The sequence below is a fragment of the Marmota marmota genome, unplaced genomic scaffold, assembly GCF_001458135.2.
Source record: "Marmota marmota marmota unplaced genomic scaffold, marMar, whole genome shotgun sequence".
In the NCBI taxonomy this organism is placed as follows: Eukaryota; Metazoa; Chordata; class Mammalia; order Rodentia; family Sciuridae; genus Marmota; species Marmota marmota.
Window position 1 is genome coordinate 31,716,122 of NW_026000249.1, and position 21,768 is coordinate 31,737,889.

Genomic DNA, 21,768 nt, shown 5'->3' on the forward strand with positions numbered 1-21,768 from the left:
TCATATTAAGAAAGTCTGAGTTTTATTTAGCGTTATATCTGAGGCACTAATGAAAATAAAGGAAGAAATTAAAGATGGATTCCACATTTAATTTTAAGGAGTCTCACGATAAGGAAAGTACTCTGTAACCAATCTTGAAAGTATGAAAACATCATATGTTTACAATACACAAAATATACTACAGTGATGTCCTATCAAATGACAATAATCTCAATATCTTCAAAGTCTTTTCAATCTAACGTCTCCATGTTGTTTTTCCCAATTACAATTAAGTATTCTACAGATAAAACTAACAATGCAGAAAGCTTTCTGGGTTAAGAAAGCTGTGAAAGAATATGATGTTGGCCCTGAGAAACAAATAAACTGGCCTAGTGTTCAGCCAACATAATGCTACAAAAAGCCTGAAAGTGTTAGTACTTACATCTCAGACTAGATAAAGGAGACAATTCTCTTTAAACTACAATTTTATACTTACATAGAAAATCATGGTTCTTCAGACAGTAAATTCACATTATACTAAGTATTTTAAAGCAACATTTACTTTTTGGTGAAGGGGCCAACATAAGAATTAGGATTTTTAGAAATGAAAAAGGAAGTACACTCAAGGTTAATAAAATGAATGAATGACCCAACTATGTGTGTTCCACTTACTTCTGCCCAGGATGACAAATAAACAAATTAGAAGCTAACATACAAGAAGTATTTTTAAAACCACAGACATCAAAATGGGAAAAAGAGATTTAGACATGATGTAATATCTCCTCAGAAGAGCCTTCTTTGAAATGCAGTTATTATATAAGCATAGTAAGAACTGTAGGAAAAAAAACCCCAAAGACTGGTATTACATCAGTAGAATCTATATAATGACTTTAATAATGCTATTATTTCTAAAGTCTTTCACAAAAGGGCACCACGATTCTTCAGTTTATTGCAAACATAGCTTTAAAAAAAAGTCAGCCCTAATATCGAAGCTAGTTTTTAATTATTGGCACTATACTATAAAGCACAATGAAGAACACCTTATTTAAATAAGAGGAGGATATTTTATTGGGCAATAAATCCAACCAATTTTTTCTCTCTCCAATGGTGATATCTTACACACTAGTTTCTAAATAAATGCAAATGTTTAAAAAATGACGAAAGCCATGGTTTGCTCCAGAATGCTATTATTCACATACCATATAGGTTGTTTTACAGCAGATACTAGTTTGCCAAGCTTCAGGTGGCAAAATGCTAAGTTGTGAATCTGGTATTGTCCAGCTAGTTGTTTCTCCTTGTTCTGGAGACTCTGGTGGCATGTGCTGTTGAGTGATCACCCTGTTGCCACCACTTCCCTTCTCACAGTTGGATCCACTACTAGAGTAGAACATTCATGTCCTTAAGATGCAAGGCCTAGCAAAAAGCCTCCCACAAATCCACTGGATATCACTATGTTCTGTTTGATAAATTCTGTTGCCTGAAAAACAAAGTAAATTTTAAACAAAAACACTCTTAATTATGTTACAATATGGATTAACTTGGGAAACATGTTAAGTGAGATAAGACAGACAAAAAAGAACAAATGTATGATTCTACTTATGAACCGTTAAATTCATAAAGTCAGAAAGCAGAATAGAGGTTACTAAGAAAGAGGGAGAAACTGGAAATCTGTATTTAATGGGAACACTGAAATGATTAAAAAGAAAGTTCTGCAAAGGGACAGTGGCAATAACTGCACAGAAGTGTGAATGTACTTAATGCCACTGGATTGTACATTTTAAAATGGCGAATTTTATGTTAAATATATTTTACCACACAAAAAAGATACATTTGAAAAAATACTCTTAATTGTTGAACCTGGAGCTAAGTAACATTCTCGGCTTAATTTGATGACTATTCAGCAAAAATTCCTGTGTACCTACTTACTACACAGGTGCCAAACACCAAGCAAAATCCCAGAGCTGTCCATTACAAATTGAATAAGCCTAGAGTCACAGCCAAGCCCAGAAAGCTCTTCAGCTACTGAAATAATTGGTATCTGAGCAGCAATAACCTCACAGGTAAAAAGAAATTTACCTATAGGGCAGATGTAAATGCCCATTCATCAAGTCATTAACAGATTATTTAATAAATGGCCACAGAAGGCCTGGTATTTATTAATAGCCCATTTAGCCAGTAAGAAAAAATATATTCAAGATAAAAAATGTTGCTTAGATTAACACAATTAACCCAAACAAAACCACAACAAAATTATTAGAAAAAAACAAACTGTGGAATATTCTGCCTAGATGCTTAAAAAATGTCAAGGTCATAAAAGACTGGGGGAGGGGGAAGGATGACAGGTGAGAAAACTACTAAATGAAACTTGAGGCATATGATAATCAAATGCCTGGTCTTAGCTAAAAGGTGGAGAATACACAATTCTTAATTGGAAAAAGTTAAAGAAGATATTTTGTGAAAAATCTTTATATGAACCATATATTAGAAAATATTAAGGTATCATGTTAAAATTTTTTGGATTCATAATGGTATTTGTAGTTGTGAGGAAAATATCCATACTCTTAAGTAGATACATGCTAAGGTATTTAGGGGTGAAGAGTCATAACAGATTAAATAGTTCAGGGAAACAAATGTAATTGTCACCCACACAGACAAATGCAGCAAAATATGAACAATTTGGTAAATAGGTGAAGGGTGTTTGAGTATTCATTTTTATCTTTCAATTTTTCAATTGGTTTGAACATTTTCAAAATAAAAAATTGAGGGATCTAAAAGGATAAAACAAAAAAAAAAGGAAGGGAGTATCCAATTCTAAACAGTATAAGAAAATATACAAATTAATAAAACTAATATGTTGATCATATTAACAAAAATAAAGCATATACATTTTCAAACTATTCTAGCTGAAGAAAATAATAAGTAGTTTTACTTTTATTTTACTCTACACACCCCCACACACATACATCTACAATTATAAAAGCAGAGGAAAAGTTGGGGAAGAATAATGTTATCAGCTTTTTCATGTAGATCAAAATGGGTGGGAAATGAGAAAGGGAATCTGTGTTAACTACCAAAACAAATAGTAATTGACTTGAAAGGTGGTTTGATCCCCAAATTTACTTAACACTCCAGATATATGACTAAAAACATCATTTTTTTAAAATAAGGAAAACCCCAGTCACATTTTCTGTGAGACCCATTAACAAAAAGAGGAACCCAAATTATATTTCTTACTTCTTCAATTATATTGTTGATTTCAGGTGCTGCTTTATTTGCTCGTTTCTTAATCTGTCTTTTTGCTTTGTTTACATCTTTTTCAACTCTCTTCCAGTCGACCTGCACATAGCCACTGTGACTGGCGATCTGCAAAAATGTAATAAAAATGGCTATTATCCAGGAATGTATTAACATTTAGATTGCAAGGAACCCATGAAACTTGTAAGAAATTGTTATTTATTCACTAATTTATTCATTCAACAGATACTGAGTGCATAGTCTGTGCCAAGCATTGAAGGGAGACATAAGCTCCACTAGGTCAGTTAGGGAGAACAGATATTAAGCCTAAATACCTAATTACATTTAGAAAAATGTAGTACATGATAGGAAAGATTCCAAAATTAAAATTATGCTATAATTCTATTATACCTTTTAGTTAAAAAGGACAGAGAGTAATCAAAATTATATAGCTAATAAATAGTATCTTTTGATTAAACAGATGTTTAATTACTATGAATCAGAAGCCAGTTATTAGGTCACTAAAGAAATCTAAAGTAGCCAGATAAAAGCTCTTCACTCTCTTTACTTAAGAATACTTTCTGGTAATTGCTTTTGAAAGTAGAATATAAAAGAAATATGCTCTATACAAGTCTCATGCCATAAATCCTTTTAATACAACTACAGCTAAATGTCTATTAATCATTAAAAAAAAAAAAAAACTCTTATATGGTGCTACCCAGACACTGCAAAATCTGAACAGGAACAACAGTTTTGAGTATAAGCCAGTACAGTAAGTTGGTGCCCCAAAATAATAAAATCAAACATAAATAATCATATGAATATACACAATATATACCATTATAATTCCATTATATATATGTGTGTGTATATTATTATAAATAATTTCTCCTGAGCTTATACTCAGTAATTTTTACTTTATTTTTTAATTTTGTAGTGCTGAGGATGGAACCCAGGGTCTTATGCATGCTAGGCCAACACTCTATTATTGGGTTATATTCCTATTTCTCTTTGTAAGCTTTTAATACATGGTTTTGACTTTTAACCATACATAAAAAGGCTCCTTTTCCTAAGGTTCATTATTTTTTGGTTAGAATAAGCCAAATATTATCTATGCCACCATTAACCAGCAATCACCAAATCAATTGTCATTTTCAAGACTCAACATTTTAAGAAATTTTTTGAAAAGTTAATCTTGAGTTATACTGATAATAAAATAACCAAAAATCTTAACTACATTCCCTGGGGTGATGGCTTATCTACTCACCCCCAATTCTCAGCAAATGAATAAAGGAAGCCATTTAATCAGACAGATCAAATTCTCACAAACAGCATTCAAAAACACAATACATGAAAAAATTTTACATAGCCACTTTTAACCAAAAGGTAATAAATCTGGCGTTATCTGAGATGAAGATTTTGTAGAGTTTAAAGAATCCCCTATTTTAAGGTAAAATGTCAAACAGTTTCAGGGAAAATGAAAAACCTTGAGATGCTTAGGGACATGAATGACTCTCTGGGCTTCCTTCCTGGACACCTCCAAGCAGTTAGAGCCTTTTTCCTCTGCTCTCGCAGTACCACATCCACCCTTGAGCTCAGCACTGACCAGATCATTAAATTTGTTTGCCAATACCTACTTCACCCAGTGAACTGTGAATGTCTATGTCCCTAGAGTCTTGAATAATGTCAGGCAAACAGATAAATAAAGAACAATGAATAAATGATGAAAAATACTAAATCCCCAAAGCTGTATTAACTAACCTGGCTCAAATAAGAGTCTAACAAAGGACTGTGCTAAATTATCCCAAAAAGCCCTTATCATGCCTACTAGTGAGTGAGAGAATGATCTCTGTCTACAGCTGGTCAGACCACTACCACTGACCAGATTTTCTTGAGACGTTCACTGCTATCTTCCTTTGAAGGCTCATCTGATCAAACTGAAGGATACCAATCCAAACCGAGCGGCATGCTCCAGTGCAGAGATGGCCGAAAATAAGTAATGTGACCCCAGTGGGTTTCGGGTATATATTCAACCTAATTGACAAATACCTCCAAGAACTTACCGTACAGAACCCACTTAAATCTTGTCTACCCAGAAATCATCTAAATCTTTCCAGGGAAAAGCAAACCAAAAGATTGGGAAGAAAGTGAGGCAGTGATAATTGTTTTTTGAACAAAACTTGACTTTTCTACAACATTAAAATATTTAATGAAATTAGGTAAAGAGGTTTTATTAGAATAAAAGCATCCAAGTTAAAAATAAGGCTGGCTTTTAGGTAAAGATTCATGTCTGCGGAAAAACTATAAACAGGTAGATAGGGCTTTTTGTGAGCCTCACCATAGGTAATCTAACTGGGCTGTTTCAATGGGAAGACACCCCCCCACTCCCAACTTCAGACTTCAAGATAATTTTTCTTGGACTAGTTAAATCTCCCAAAGAATGGAAAGCCTTATCACACATTTGAAGCTTCCCATCTGTTTTTTGTGCTCAATTCTTAAATATGAATGAGGCATAATGAAGATAACAAGGATCATCATCAGGTAGGAGGAAGACCTTTAACATGAAAACTGAAGATCAAAGAAAACAAGCAGGGACAGGGTGGAAGAATCTAGAGGAAGGGTTGGTATGTAGCTCAGTGGTAGAGCATTCACCTCACATGCTCGAGGCCCCAGGTTCAAGCCTCATTGAGGAGAGAGGGAAACAAAACAAAACAAAACTTAGAGGAACAAACTATGCAGGAACCGGTTTAATAACAAAATGAGGGCTGGAGGTATAGCTCAGTGGTAGAACACTTGCCTGGTATGTGTGAGATCCTGGGTTTGATCCCTAGCACCACAAAGGTAAGTAAATAAATAAAAGTCAAAACAACAAAACCAAACCAAACCTGATCATTGATGGCCAGTTAAATTTAAAAAGATAATGCACAACTGAAAGAGCTCCCAATGGCCAAAGCTACAACAATTTGAGCAATAAAATGGTGTAAACAATGATTGAATAAAAATTAATAAAAGGGCTAGATATGGTGGCACAGTCCTGTAATCTGGTACTCAGGAGGCTGAGGCAAGAGGATTGCAAGTTCGAGGACAGCATGGGCAACTTAGCAAGACCCTGTCTCAAAATAAAAAAAAATTAAAAGGGCTGGGGGATGTGGCTCGGTGGTAGCGCACTCCTGGGTTCAATCCCCAGTACTGGAAAAAAAAAAAAAAAGCAAAGGGAAAATCTAGAATGGGACTGAAGGGAGATCCTAGGATACAAGCTGTATACCAAGCCTACAAAACAAGAAGAAAAGACGACTCTGGGACAAGTTTGTCCAGAAGATTAAACTGATGGACTATTCCATACATATGACCACAAAAGATTTAGACAACTAGGAGTTATCTTGAGAAATAATCCCAAACTTTCTATAAGAAACAACTGCCCAAACCTTCTCAAACAAGGTTAAAGACCTAAATTCAGAGATGCGACATCCTTAGTGATCTCCAGGCAATGATCTAACACAATTATGAAATAACATCTTATACTGTGTGGGTGAGGATGAGTAGAGAGCATTCAAGTGTGTGAGAATGTGAGGAGGGGTGGGGAGAACAGAACAATTCAATACACCATAGCTAAATTCTCACATTTCATAATGGGAAGCCAATAGTTAAAAACTAAGACTGAAAGATCAAGAAATGTCCAATTAACTTGTTTAGGGAAAGGGAAAATCAGCTAAGAGTTCAAAGTGGTTGCCTCAAAGGAGAGGAAAATTAGGGTAGAGAGGGAGGCAGAGGATTACTCTGATCTGTAATAAGCCTTGTACCAGTATTTGATCCTTTGACTTATGTACATATATAACTTCAAAAATGTAAAAACAGCTATATGCCATTGTCTATTTTTTTAAGTCAAGTGAAGAAGTGGGAATGGAGAAGGAACAAGAAATCTCTAAATGGTTGTGATCAAGTACTTGTAAACAACCCTATACTCTGACAAATCCCATTGTTTTATGGTACTGGGGATTGAGCCCAGGGGTGCTTTATCACTGAGCTATGTCCCCAGTCCTTTTGATTTTATTTTGAGGCAGGGTCTCTCTAAGTTTTCCTGGCTGGCCTTGAACTTGCAATTCTCTTGTAGCTGGGATTCCGGGCCTTGCTGTTATACCTGGCCCCATTGTTTACCTTAAGATGGCAGTATGATAAATACTACTGAGAAACACTTAATAGTGTTATGATAAAAGTTTTTAAATTCTAAGTAAACTAATATTTATCTTTAAGTGTAAGTAAAGGTTGAAAAATCTGGAATCAAGCCTAAAAAAATATTAGGCAATTAGCCTAAAAGCCACTTGTTTCTGTATTTCCTCTTTCAGGTTCCTCCTACTGAGTTTTCAAAGCTAATTATATTTGTAGAAAAAGTAGTTTAAGGAAGATAGGACCTAGCAAAATGTGGGTTTGAATTATCTATATTCAGTGAACAGAAATGAACTTCTGAAAAACTGACATTGCACAGTAGATTAAAATACACAATTCTCTCTGTGAACATTTTAGAAAACTACTTCAATCCAATACTTTTTTTTTTGGTAGTACTAGGGATAAAACCCAGGGGCACTTTACTACTATGTTATATCCTCAGTCTTTTTTATTTTTTGAGACAGGGTCTCACTAAGTTGCCCAGGGTGACCTTGAACTTGCAATCCTCCTGCCTCAGCCTCCTGAGTAAACTGGGATTACTGGCATGTACCACTGTGCCTGGCCCAGTCCAGTATACTCTTTTGCACCAATAATGATAGTTTTCAAAATAGCTATAGAATTAAATATGTTCTTCTATACAAACCCAAGTCAAAATCAGCCTAAAGAAAATTCTCTTCTGTATATAAACACTGGCAAAGTCATCCAAAGGACTAAATTTAGACATTAACCATATTCTTTTTCACCTCTTAAGAGGTAATTATGACTAATAATGTCACAAAAAGAAAATACATATCTTTTAAAAAGCTGTTTAATAAATAACTCAAATTCAGTGCTGCACACATGATCTGGTCCCTTTGAACATAAAGGCAACTACACTGGTTATTACAGGATCAATGGCTTAGCTACTTAAGTCAAGATTTTGATTGCTGTAAGCATCAATCATTTTTTAAAATCTGGTATAACTGACAGTTCTCTGTATCTTTAAAATTGTTGCTAACATTCATTCCCAAAGATTTTCAATTTTTGGATTTACTATATTTGATCTTCAGGGAATGATATTTTTGGGAAAATATATGCCAAAAAGACATGAATGCCAGATAATATCCTGATAAACATCCTCTAATGGCAAAGCATTTTTAGACCTTATACTTAGAGGAAGATGAACAAAATTAAAATTTTAATCCACCTGCCTCAGTAATAGGATTATGGATAGTTATTTTTAAACCTAATTTTCTACTTTCTATATTATTATGGTTCTTTAGTTTTAAAAAAATGTTAGAAATTGTTAATATCAGCTTCCTCTGGGGAGAATAACTGTGTAACTAGGAAACAAGGAAAAGAAGAGCACTTTTGAATTCTATAAACAGGGAAAAAAAGACCTTCGGAATTTTTATGCATGTGAATTTTAAATAGGGGTTTAAAATGGCCAGGATACGTAGGTTATATTATTGGTGAAATGATTATTTAGCTAGGGAGATATTTTAAGAGACATTTAGGTAATAATTAAAAAATGAATTTTTAAATTCAACTTTCAAGTTTTAAATGGTATCTTTTTAATAGCTGGAAACAAACTACACTAGAACTGGAGATCTTAGAAGTATTTGATTTGTTGTCTTTCATGAAGATGTCAGCTTTCAAAACTCACTGCAGTTTTTCCATACACTAACACCTAAAGGAAAAAAATCTACATCCTGTTAAAGTGGACAGAAGTAAAATGGCTAAACTTGACATTCTTAGTTCTTAAGAGCTACCTATGTAAACACAGGCAAGCATATAAAACTGACATACCTGAAGGAGAAGAAAGCCACCTCCCACTGCAGTAGCTGCAAGTTTTCCAACCTTCTGGAACAAAAATCCTGCACACCTTTAATGAAAGAAATAATAAAAGATGAGATCAATGTACTAAACCCTCTCCTCTTCTACTTTTTATTACTTTCCTAATGTCTTCCCATTCCTTTTGATCATATCCCTTGCCTGCTCAAAAACCCTCAATGTTTCCCTTTAGTCACAAAGGCTAGTCAAAAATACACAATTTAAAAATGTTTGAGATTTGCTGCAAAATAAGAGATGGCGAGAGGAGGAGGATTTATAGGTAAGAGTGGCTAATGAAATTGAATGATGAATACTTAGGGGGTTCACTATACACATTCTATATTTGTGCAAGCTGAAATTTCCTATAATAAAAGTGATTTGTTTTCTTTTACTTAATAGTCAAGATATTCCATACACCTGGCCAACATCCACTTTACCCAAACCTTCTGCTTCACCCCAATTAATTTCAAAATAGTTTATCATCTTTGTTTGAGCTATTAATCTCCCTGGTTCTAGGGGTTTTTGCCTAACTCTGCCTATCTAAAGCTTTCCTACCCTTTAAGGTCCAGATGTAGTTCCACTTTTATGACTACACTTCAGCCCACATTTCTCAGAGCCTCCTTATCTATATCTATTTTTATATTAAATCTGTGCTGTCTCATCTATGCTGTAACAGTGTCAGCCTATACTTCAGCGAGCTCATATTCCTTAGTATTCCAGATGCATATTGTGCAAAAGAATCTCAGATTTCTAACTCTAGCATTCTGCACTGAGTTCATGTTCCCCCCAAATTTGTGTCCTTCCCAGAACCTCAAAATGTGATTTTATTTGGAAACAGATTCACTGAAGATGTAATTAATTATTCGATGAGGTTATACTGGAACAGGGTAGGCCCTAATCCAATGTGAGTCATATCACAGAATCATAGACACACAGAAGGAATATGACCATGTGATAACAACAAAGGGAGAGATCAGAGTGATATACTTACAAGGCAAAGAATGCCAATGATTGCTGGAAGTGAGGAGAGAAACATGAAAGAGAGTTCTCCCTCTGAGCCTCCAAGAAGGAACCAAGCCTGCTGACACCTTGACTGCAAACTTCTAGCCCCCCAAACAGTAAGAGATAAATTTCTGTTGTTTTAACCCCCCAGGTTTGTGGTACTTAGTTATAACAGTCCTAGAAAACTAATACACCTTCCTACATTTGAAATTACATGATGGGCTTCTCCAGTACCTAGAACCACATATGCAAAAACATCTTTCCAACCAAAAAAACTATTGCTGAAGTCCCAATTTATTAGTACCATTCTCCAGGCCTGCCACCTCACATTTGTCTCAGGACTCTACCTTCCTCATTCTTGGTACAACCGATTGCCAAGTTCTATATCCTCTATCTCCAAAACATTATCTGACTCTTTATTCCTTTCCATTCTTAAGGGCATCATTACCTTGGTAACGGTTTAGGCTTCTATTACCTTGCTTCCAGACCACTCTAAAGGCACACTAACTGGTCTTCACACCTTCCATGTCTCCTAGCAACCACCCCATCTTAATATTAGTTTTAATTTCTTATGATCAAAAATGTATAATGGGGTTGGGGATGTAGCTCAGTTGGTAGAACACCTGCTTACCACATGTGAGCAGACACACACACATACACACACCACAAAACTAAGCTACCTACGGCTAAATAATTTCCTTAGCTTCTGTTAACTGGTTAAGTTAATGTCCCACTAACCATTCCTCCTTAATATTATAATATACAACATATTAATATATACTAATGTATAATATCACATCAATTTTATCCCCTCAGAAAATTCTAAAAATTTACTATATTGAATTTAAAGTCATTATAATAAATCATCTGTATAATATTAACATCCTATTACACAGCTCTTAGGCTGGCATCTGGCTATACTCCAAAAGTATATATCACTATCAAGAATATGTCCCTCATAGGGGAGCCAGCAATAAAGACTCAGAAAAAAGAGAAGCAGCAAATAGCCAGGTTTCTACATATCCAGGTTGGGTACTCCACAAGCTTGTATTGATCATTGTTTGATGGTATTAGTCACTAAGATGGACCTACTAAATTCTGCTGCTTTGTCTCTAGGCTATCCAAGCAAACTTCTGCCAATTATGGGGCTTCTTATAAAGGAGTGTCTACAAGATGAAAATGTACAATGACCTGATAATTCTATTTCTCAATTATTTAGTATCTTTTAATATTGGGCTTTTGGCCCTGACTTTAACCAATCACCCAGGGCATCAAATTATGGGTTTATTTAAACAGAAGGCCATACCCTGAATTATGGAGAAAGAGGTACAATCAACCTATGGCAAATTATCTAAATCAAATTATCTGAATCAGCCCTGATCAGAAATCTCTCTTCTAATTGCAGGCTTTTTTTTTTTCATGCAGCAGCATTAATAAATACACATCAGTAATAAATACTGCAACTCCGTGCCACAGAATCTTCACAATAGCTGTTTCTATCATAAAAAAAGGCATTTACAAAAGGGCATAGAGGAGTGCACCATCATTCTGAGCACATAAAATACAAATCAAAAATTTTAATTTACACTTATTAAATGGAAATGTTAATATATAAATTAATGTGAGATGAATTTAACAGAGTCTAAAGAAAAAAATATTATTCACAAGGCAAGCACTCTAAATTTAAAAATTCTCTACGATCATGAACATTTTCAAAATAAAGAATTCAACTTGCTTCTGCCTACTCCATTACCTGAGTAATCTTTTGTTCCAAAAATAACAGAATTAGATCAATAGTAGCAACTGTGTAATTATGTGGTCTGATGTTACTTGGTTAGCTTATTTATTAACTACTCCTTAATGTACCCCACAATATTATTATATCAGTAAGCAATGAGTCCTTTAATTCCAACACAGAATATTCAACAGCTCTTCTTTAAAGCATTATCATAATCTGAACCAGCCCACAAAAAATGTCAGCTGTATCATCATTAATTTTTTGAAGCACTATCTCTGAGCTATATCCCCAGCCTTCTTTTTTTTTTTTTTTTCTTTAGGACACAGAATCTCCCTAAGTGGCTCAGCCTGGCCTGGATATTTGCAATCCTCCTGCCTCAGTCTCCCAAATAGCTGGGACTTCTGGCATGTGTCACAGAGCCAGCTTTCATCCATAATTTTTACCTAGCATTTATACTGCTCTCTACAGGGTTGACAATTATAGAGGCCAGTTCTGCTATAGGAGTTTCTCACGGGTTTTTCCAGTTGTTGGCACTGAATGGCAAGCAAAAATTTATATATAGTTTTTTGCATATATTTCTTCCTATCTACTCACTATCTCTGAATCAGATCCACATTTGCTAAACTTGAGAAACAGGAAATATGTTTTAAAAAAAGCAAAGGAAGGATAGGAGGAAAGAATGAAATGTTGGTGGGCATGGAAGGGGATCACCAAAATCCAACAGGAAGTCTCTGAAGATAGATCACACCACTTGGATCACAAGGAAACCCCTCAAAGTAGTACTCTTCTGAAATTAACAGTGTACACCCACTGAATGTGCATGGTGACTCTGGCCCATTTACAGAAGGACAATAGTCAGGCTCTCAATGAAATTTAATGAAAAAGATGTTGTTCTCACCAGCCAGTCACGCCACCCATTACAATCTGGGTAGCTACAGAGTATTTTTCTACCATAGGTCCCGAACTGTGGCCAAACACTCGATTCCACCAGTGGTGTCTTCTTGCATACTCAGTTAAATCCAACACTTCGTAAGAGTCGTCATCACTTTCGTATTCTTCAAAACACAAAATAGAAAAAATAAAATTGAGTCAATGGAAAGTCAGAAATGTTCTATACATTTTTCTTTTAATCTAACTTACTGTTCCTTTTGGCCTAAGGTAAAAATGCCCAGATAGAAATTAATAAATTTGTTTAACTCAATTCCTGAGACTAGCCAGGCATCGTGGTGAACAATTGTAATCCTGGCTACTCCTAGGGAGGCTTGAGGCAGGAAGATCCCAATTTGAAGGCCAGCCTGCACAATTTAGAGAGACCCAGTCTCAAAATTTAAAATAAGGCAGCTCAGTGGTAGAGGGCCTCTGGGTTCAATCCTAAGTACTGGGGATGGGGGGAAGGGAGGGCTTCAACAGTAGAGGGCCTGGTAATAAAACCCCCACCTCCTTTCCAAAGGCCCAGGGATCGCCTGGGGACCCCGAGCCAGTGTCAGTTCAGAATTACACAGCAAGTGAGGGTTCAACCCAATCTCAGAGTTGGGTCAGGGTCTGAGCGGGGTCCATTTTCATCAGTGGAAAGAGAGGGTCTTCCTCTAGGAAAGGAAAACACTTCAGAATGGGACTCAAATAAAAACAACACGTTGGAAGATGGAGATGAAGTGCTAGAGGTGAAGGTCGGGTAGGGCTGTGTTGGGGGTGGGATCATTCTCCGCCTGAGTTCCGCAGAGCGGATAGGGAGAAGTCTAATTCGGAAGGGGTGGTCAAAGGGAAGGAATAAGCGCTGTGGGCACAAGGTCGAGTGCTGTGAGCCGCGTCCCAAATACTACTTCGGGCCCTGGCCGCTCACCTTGGGGAGGGGGGTTCCGGGACGCCATGATACCGCCGGCGGCCAGTTCTGGGGTGGTCCCCGCCCGCCCTCCTCTCCCACGCACTTTAAGGGCCGCTCTAGGCCGAGGTAGAAGTCTATGGTCTCTTCTTTTTCCTCCACCACCTCCTCCTCCTCCTCCTTCAGGCGCGTTGTCGCGTCCCCGCCCACTTCTCGCCGCGCAAGACCATCTGCGCAGGCGCGTGGCTCGGTAGGTTGGGGGGAGGGACAGTCGGCTCTTAGCCCCGTGAGGGCTATGGGAGTTGTAGTCAGTTGCCCTCCTCCTTCGTGGCGTGGGATCCTCCCAACCCCCTCTAGAATTTCCATAATCATAATTTCAGTTATTTTGTTTTAAAGAGCCTAGGGGCTGGAGAAATGGGTGGAGGCGCTGCACGTGGTAGTGTAGAGGGAAAACCAGGTTTGTATTGACAGAGACCAAACTTAAAGGCTCTTATGAAGCTCTTTTTTTATTTTCCCTAGGCCACCCACTTAGCCTGCTTCATCTACTTGTAGCAAGATAACTGCTAAATGGGGCTGGGGTTGTGGCTCAGTGGTAGAGCGCTTGCCTAACACATGTGAGGCACTGGGTTCAATCCTCTCGGCACCACATAAAAATAAATAAATAAAATAAAGGTATTTTGTCCAACTACAACTACCAAACATTTAAAAAAAAAATTACTGCTAAGTTAGGTTAGTGAGAATCCCCCGACCCCTTGATGTCAAATCACCCTCAATATCCATTCAAATTCCCCATCCCGCATGTGTTATCTGATCACACAGACCTTCACTGACTATAAATCCTCAACTGTCTTTGCTGTATTTACTGTTGAGCTGGACCCTTCATCCTTATTGTAGTAGTCCTGACACCGATTTCAAGAGTCCTGAATAAAGTCTTCCTTACCATTTTAAAAAGTGTCAAAATAATTTTTTAAACAGTGTTTTGAGCACTAACGGATTCAATCACTTGGGGAAAAAGGATTTTAAAAAGATGTAAGACAAATGCTGTTTCAAGCCACATTTTGGTAAAGAGGCAAGGACTCACCAAAGGGACAAATTTTTCTAATACCCTGCTGCTGGGAATCAGAACCTTATTACCTGCTTTCTCTCCATATACTCTGCCAGGAAGTCAAGAGGGAGAAGAGTAAGTCCTTGGATTTGGCCTCATAGGAGTTACTCAAGAGCACATAATTTTAAAAAATCATTCTATTTAAATCTGACAGAGCAATAAGCTCAAGTTTTTTTACTCAGAAACTCCATGGGATTCTACAGAATGTAAAAGCATGATGGTGACCAAACAGCTAACCCAAATTCATATATCCTAGCCCAAAACTATTTATTTATTTATTTATTTATTTATTTATTTATTTATTTATTTATTTATGGTACCAGGGAATGAACCATGGGCCTCTCACATACTATGCCAGCACTCTGCCACTGTACAATTCCCAAATTCCCAGCAAACCCTCTTTTTTTTTTTTTTTTTTTTTTGGAGACAGGGTCTCTAAATTACTAAACTTGGCCTCAAACTTGTCATCCTTCTATCTCAGGTTCCCAAGCCAGGGGATTACAGGCATGTATCACCACACCAGGCTCTGAAACTTATTTCCAACTTGCATTGTATCTGAATTTGCTGTGCAATTAAACAAAATGGCCCTCTCAGTATTTATTTTAATAGAAGATCAAGAATATCTAGTATACACTGTATTACTTAAAACATTGACTTGCATTATTTCACTTGACCTTTCAAATCCTGGTACTTTTAAAAATAATATTATTATTTACTAATATTCTTTTCATTTAGATAGCTTGCAAGTTTACATTTCTGTTATTTGTTGAGTGAGAAAGAATTTTCTTAAGTATGTAATATCCTTATAAATCAAATTGTTTACCTTTATTATCATGTGTATTCTGATACTAATTTCCATTAACTATTAAGAAACTTGTGTTTATTTAGTTCTTACTATATCTGTGCAAATAATTAACCTGTTAGCTTCAATTATTTGTTCTCATTTCATTTAAAATTGATTGGAAGCTGAGTGTTGTGGCACATGCCTGTAATCTCAATGACTAGGGAGGCTGAGACAGGAGGATTGCAATTTCAAGGCCAGCCTCAGCAATTTAGCCAGACTCTGTTTCAAAAAATAAAAAGGGCTGGGGATGTAGTTCACTGGTTAAAGCACCTCTGGGTTCAATCCCCAGTACCAAAAATAAAATAAAATAGATTGGAAAAAGCAAATTATCTTTGCTGTGACTATAGAGAGTAACTAGGAAGAGATGAGGGCAATACTAACAGTAATTTTATTTACATTAATGTTCATGAAGGTGGTTTACAGAGTCTTGGGGGTAGAGGAGCAAGGTGATAAAAAGTAAACTCTCCAAACACATGGCAGAAAGAGAACAGAAGAGAGTGAAGTTCCTCAAAGAGGGGGAGGATATTAGAAAATTTGGACATTGATAGGAAACACAGTGTTCTTTTTTAAAATTTTATTTCAAGACAGGGTTTTGCCAAGTTGCTCAGAGCCTCTCTAAGTTGCTGAGGCTGGCTTTGAACTTGTGATCCTCCTGCCTCAGCCTCCCCAGTCAGTGGATTACAAGTGTGCACCACCACTCCAGCCACATAGTGTTCTAAATTTAACAAAGACTTCACTTTTGACTGCATCTCTGCCTCCATTTTTTATCTGTTTCCTTTGCTCTGAGTCACCTAGGAATCCAGAAACAACAGATGTGATTGATAAACATCTTGTGATGCATGGAAACTACCTCCCAGGCAACAGCAATTTTCTTATTGCTGACAGGCCCCACCTGACCAATCTTGAGATGATGAACCAGATCAAGATCGCCTGCTTTAGCAGCTGTGCAAATCTTCCAGCTAGGCAAACCCCAACCCTTGTGCTTATTCCCCTTTCTGTAAAACATTAAAGTCATTGTCAGCCTCTCAAACACAGGACTAAGGACCCAGGTCCCTCTTGTCTTTCCAGTATAGCTGAAAGAATTCCCCACGCAAAGACACTTCGCCGGGAGAATTCCAATTTTATTGCAAAAAGCTGTGTGCTTATATAGACCTAAGGGGGAGATGGTAGGGCTTAGATAAATGGCAGGCAACCCGTTTATTGGCAAGATCTTTCAGATATCAGCTCCGGAGCCCAGGAATTAGTTCTCATTGGGGCTAAGGTTCCCCGCCAGCGAGATTTGAAATTGGCGCCGGCGGGAGAGTTCACACGGGCGGGAACTTTTCGCGCCACTGCAGAAAAGAAGAAGGTAGGAAGAAGAGGTGCTTAGGCGCCATGTTGGGGTTTTTTCTCTGGGGTATGGTTGCCGTTTATACTTTTCCCAACAACAGCTACAGTGATTAAAGTATGTTTACTGTTTCACAATTTTTCTATTTGTTGTTTGGGGCGAGTGGCTGGGTCTATTTGTTGAATCCCTAGAGTCAGGCCTCTGGCTTAGGACTCCAGTAACATGAATACAAAAGCATTAAAATAATCTGCCTATTCTAAGGTGATTAAGTCCATAGTGCTTCTGATTCCAAGAAACAGCATTTTATCTAGAAATAATGACTAGATAAAAACTTTAAAATATTAGTGTAACAGAACCTATATTTATCCTATATCTCCCCAAATTCATTCCTACATTGAGAATAGGACCAAGAAGGATAACTTGTTGAAGATTTTTTTTCTTTCTTTTTGTGTACTGGGGCTAAAACCCAAGGCCTTTTGCAGTTAGGAAACACTCTATCACTGAAGTACACACCCAGCCCCTTTTAAATTTTATTTTGAGACAGGGCCTCAAACTAGCATTCTTCCTGCCTCAACTCCCAAGTAGCTAGGATTACATGAGTGTACCACTGCATCCAACTCTTGTTTAAAATTTTTTTTATTTATTTTTTTCTGGTACTAGGTACTGAACCCAGGGAGGCTTTACTACTGAGCTACATCCTTAGCCTTTTTTATTTTAGCCTTGCTAAATTGCTCAGACTGGTCTTAACCTGTGAGCTTTCTATTTCAGCCACCCTAGTAGTTGTGATTAGAGGCAAGTGCCATGTGCTCCACTTGTTCAAGATTTTTAAAAATTGGGCTCTTGAAATTGATTAAAGTGGTTATTTCAGGACATAGGTTAAGAATTTGTGAATCAAGGAAATAGCCATTGAGATACTTTATTTGCTTTTACTTTTTATAGATATTTTTGGCAGTTCTGGGGACCAAACGCAGGGCCTTGTGCGAATTCAGGTAAACACTTTACCCCAGCCCCCAAATTTTGGCCCTTTAAATTCTGTAAAGTTCCTCAGCCTGTGATCCCTGAAATTCAATACTAAGACTGGCTATAAATTTTGAATTAATAAAAACTGAATAACTGCAAATGAGGTCTTAGGAATTGTAAATTGGGAGATAAAGATTCAGATACCTCTGAATCCATGTTCTGAGGTGGCAGAAAAAGTGAGAGTTTATATGGTGATTGAAAGTTGGGTAAGAACAGGGGCTATATGACCCATAGAAAAAAATTTTAAAAAAGAAAATACAAGCCAGGTGCCATGATGCACGCCTGTAATCTCAGTGGCTCAAGAGGCTGAGGCAGGAGGATCACAGGTTCAAAGCCAGCCTCAGCAAAAGCGAGGTACTAAGGAACTCAGTGAGACCCTGTCTCTAAATAAAATACAAAATAGGGCTGGGGATGTGGCTCAGTGGTTGAGTGCCCCTGAGTTCAATTCCTAGTACCTTCCCCCCCCAAAAAAGTACAAAAAGAATGGAAGTGTCTATAAAAGAAGAGTCCAAAATCCTTTTGATATGCATCGTGAACCTTTGGGCACCATGTAAATGTCTAGTTTTTCTTGTCATCCCAGATGACTGAGGTCAAAGCTAAGAGATGACCAAAGTTCATGTTCCAGGTAGCAGCTGGTGATGTGTATAAGTCCTGCTTCCTAATGGCTTCCTGACTTCATTTTGAAAATCTCTTTTGATGTTTCTTTCATTGTAATTTTCCTTTTGTAGTTTGGATAAGTGTCCCCCAAAAGTTTATGTGTTAAAGCCTTGGTCCCTTGCTATTGTGAAATGGTATAACTTTGAGGGAGGTAGGGTTGAATGAGAGGTCCTTAAATAACTGAGGGCATGTTAGACCAGGACGCAAGAAAAGACCACTGACTCCAATTAAAATCAAATTAAAGCAAGCTTATTATTTCGACTGGCCGGGCTGCCTCTCCCTCCCAAAACGGCGGGAACAAGACAGCACCCCACCTTTCCTATAGCCCAGCTTTATAGCCCAGAAAGTTACACAAAAGGGGGGTTACAGAAAACAGAACTCTGACAAGCATCACACTAATGGTAGTTTACATTTTTTTTTTTTTTGCTGGCCCCAACATCAGAATTTATGAGGACCATTAGAGCCTCAGAGAGGGTCGTTGTCTGGCCAGGGAAGGCCAATATTTATGAGGTGTCACTAAGTTTCAGAGAGGGCTGCTATCTGGTCAGAGAGCCAGGCATGGTTGAGTTCAAGGCATGGGCAGGCATTCCAAGCAGGTTCAGAATTTGCAGTAATTTATAGTAAAGCCGAAATTATCTTTTCATGGTTTTGTGGCGAGATGCCCAATTTTAAGAAAAGATCAGGTTGGGTCTATCAGGCATACCCCTCTAGAGGATGTAGGACCCTGGCCCATCCTGCCTCTGTTCCTAGTTGTGATGTGAGCAGTTTGCTTGGACAGGTGTTTGCTGATATTACCATCTGGTGCCCTCATCAGAGGTCCAAAGCATGGGACTGCTACTGGACTGGACCCTTCAGAATCACAAACAAAATAAACCTTTTCTCTTTATAAGTTAATTATCTTAGGCATTTTAGTATGGTGATGGAAATCTGACTAATATACCAGCCCATTCCTAATAAGGTGCTAACAAATAGAGAAATAGCAAATGGCAGGCTACTGAGAGAAGAGAAAGGAAAATCATAAACTGGAAGAACAAAATGAAGGGTTATCTGGGTTAAATGACACTTTGACATATTCTTAGCAATATCTGTCCATTACAGAAAGAAGCCTTTCTGCTGTCAGGGAAATGGTATTTAGAACCAAATGGCTATGGAGAAATGAAAGAGAATGAAAACAAAATACTGCCCTTAAGATACCAAAGAATAGACCTTGATATACCCAAAAATGAATTAAAAGGCAATCATTTCTCTAAAAACTTTAAGTGTTGAGAAGGAAAGTTTTTAATGGTCTCCTTTCCATCTTGGGGAGATATGCCCTTGCTGTTACCTTAAGGAAGATGATTATATAATGTATTTTTCTAGTGTGGATTTTCTTCCTCCTCAGTAATGAAAAAGCTGTCATTTTGTTGGCTGAATGACAAGTTGTTTATTGTGTAAATTGTATACACAGACTTTTCAAAGTCCTATGATCCTCCTGGTGTACTCAAGGGGGTGACTTTTTAAAATTTCCACTTTAAATGGTATGTTATGGTTTAGATGCGAGGTATCCCCTAAAAGCTCATGTGTGAGACAATGCAAGAAAGTTTAGAGGTAAAACGATTAAGTTGAGAGCCTTGACCTGATCAATATATTAACTGGGTGGTAATATTAGGCGTGTAGGGTATGGCTGGAGGAGGTGGGTCATTGGAGGCATGCCCTTTGGGATATAACTTTTGTCCCTTGAGAGTGGAGCTGTCTCTCTGCTTCTTATCCTGAGGTGTTCTCCTCCTCCACTCCTTTCCACCATGATGTTCTGCCTCACCTAAACCCAGAGCAATAGAGTCAGCTGTCTATGGACTGAGACCTCTGAAATCTTGAGTCCAAATATTGTTCTTGGCAGGTCTTTTGATCACAGCAGCAAAAGCTGACTAAAACATGGTGTAATTTTTTTTTTTTTTTATCAGTTTGCACCTATAAACATTTTCTTTGTGAACACCTATATCTACAGCTGCAGCAGAACATTATTTGGGTAGTCCCTAACTTTTCAATGGGTATTGTTTCAAAAGTTTATGACAAACTTATATGTTGTTCAAAACAATTTAGCTCCGATTGCCAAAAACAAAACAGGACAGCAAACAATCTTCTTCCTTATCTTGATGATACCAGTCATATCTTACTAGATATTCCAAAACAACTCTTGCTATCTTTTTGATTTTGGTGCTGAGATTGAACCCAGGGACACTCAACCACTGAGCCACATTCCCAGCCCTTTTTATTTTTATTTTTTAATTTAGAGACAGGGTCTCACTAAATTGCTTAGGGCCTCGCTAAGTTGTTGATGCTGGCTTTGAACTCGAAATCCTCCTGCCTCAGCCTCCTGAGCTGCTAGGATTATAGGCACGTGCCGCAACTGTTGCTATCTTTAAAGCTGCCAAAAGTAATAAGACAAATTTTAAGGTCAGTTACTCCTTTTTCACCTCCCTTATCTCCCACAGGTAAGCAATCTTTCTCCTTCTTGACTATTTAGCAACAATTGTCTTTATGAGACAATCTTTACAAGATAAAATCTAAACTTCTCCAGGCATAATGCAGAGAAGTGGCAAACTCTTTTTGTAAAGGGCCAGATAGTAAAAACAGTTGTCCTCTGTATTCACAGGTTCCACATTCTCAGATTCAACTTATTGCAGACGGAAAAATATTTTGGGGTAAAAAATGTCTGTACTGAACATGTATGTGCTGTTTTTTTTTCTTGTCACTATTCCCTAAATAATACAGTGTAAAACTACTTACATAGCATTTATATTGCATTAGGTATTATAAGCAATCTAGAGGTGACTTAAAGAATATAAGAGGATGTGCACAGATTCAATTCAAATACTGTGCCATTTTATATAAGGAACTTGAGCATGAGCAGATTTTGGTATCCACAGGGTTTCCTGGAATCAATCCCCCAAGGATACAGAGGGACTTTTAGACTTTGTTAGCAACCTATTGTCTTTGTTGCATCATTTTCTTTTGAAACAATTGTTTAAAAATGTAAAAAGTTCCAGTGTTGGTGATATACACCTATAATCCCAAATACTTGGTAGGT

General features: G+C 37.3%; 1 protein-coding gene across 2 annotated transcripts; it reads right to left on the reverse strand.

Annotated features, from left to right (window-relative positions):
* Positions 1-13,943, reverse strand: Fundc1 (FUN14 domain containing 1). 2 transcript variants are annotated; one of them, XM_015488121.2, is made up of 5 exons: positions 13,855-13,943; positions 12,828-12,984; positions 9,166-9,241; positions 3,214-3,342; positions 1-1,456 (listed from the first exon to the last, which is right to left on the reverse strand). In XM_015488121.2, the coding sequence occupies exons 2-5, from the start codon at positions 12,881-12,883 to the stop codon at positions 1,379-1,381; spliced, it is 339 nt and encodes a 112-aa protein (XP_015343607.1). In that variant the 5' UTR covers positions 12,884-12,984; positions 13,855-13,943; the 3' UTR covers positions 1-1,378. The 2 variants fall into 2 exon arrangements, with proteins under 2 accessions (XP_015343607.1, XP_015343606.1); XM_015488120.2 differs by having other exon boundaries at positions 13,770-13,926.
* Between the last annotated feature and the right edge of the window lie 7,825 nt (positions 13,944-21,768).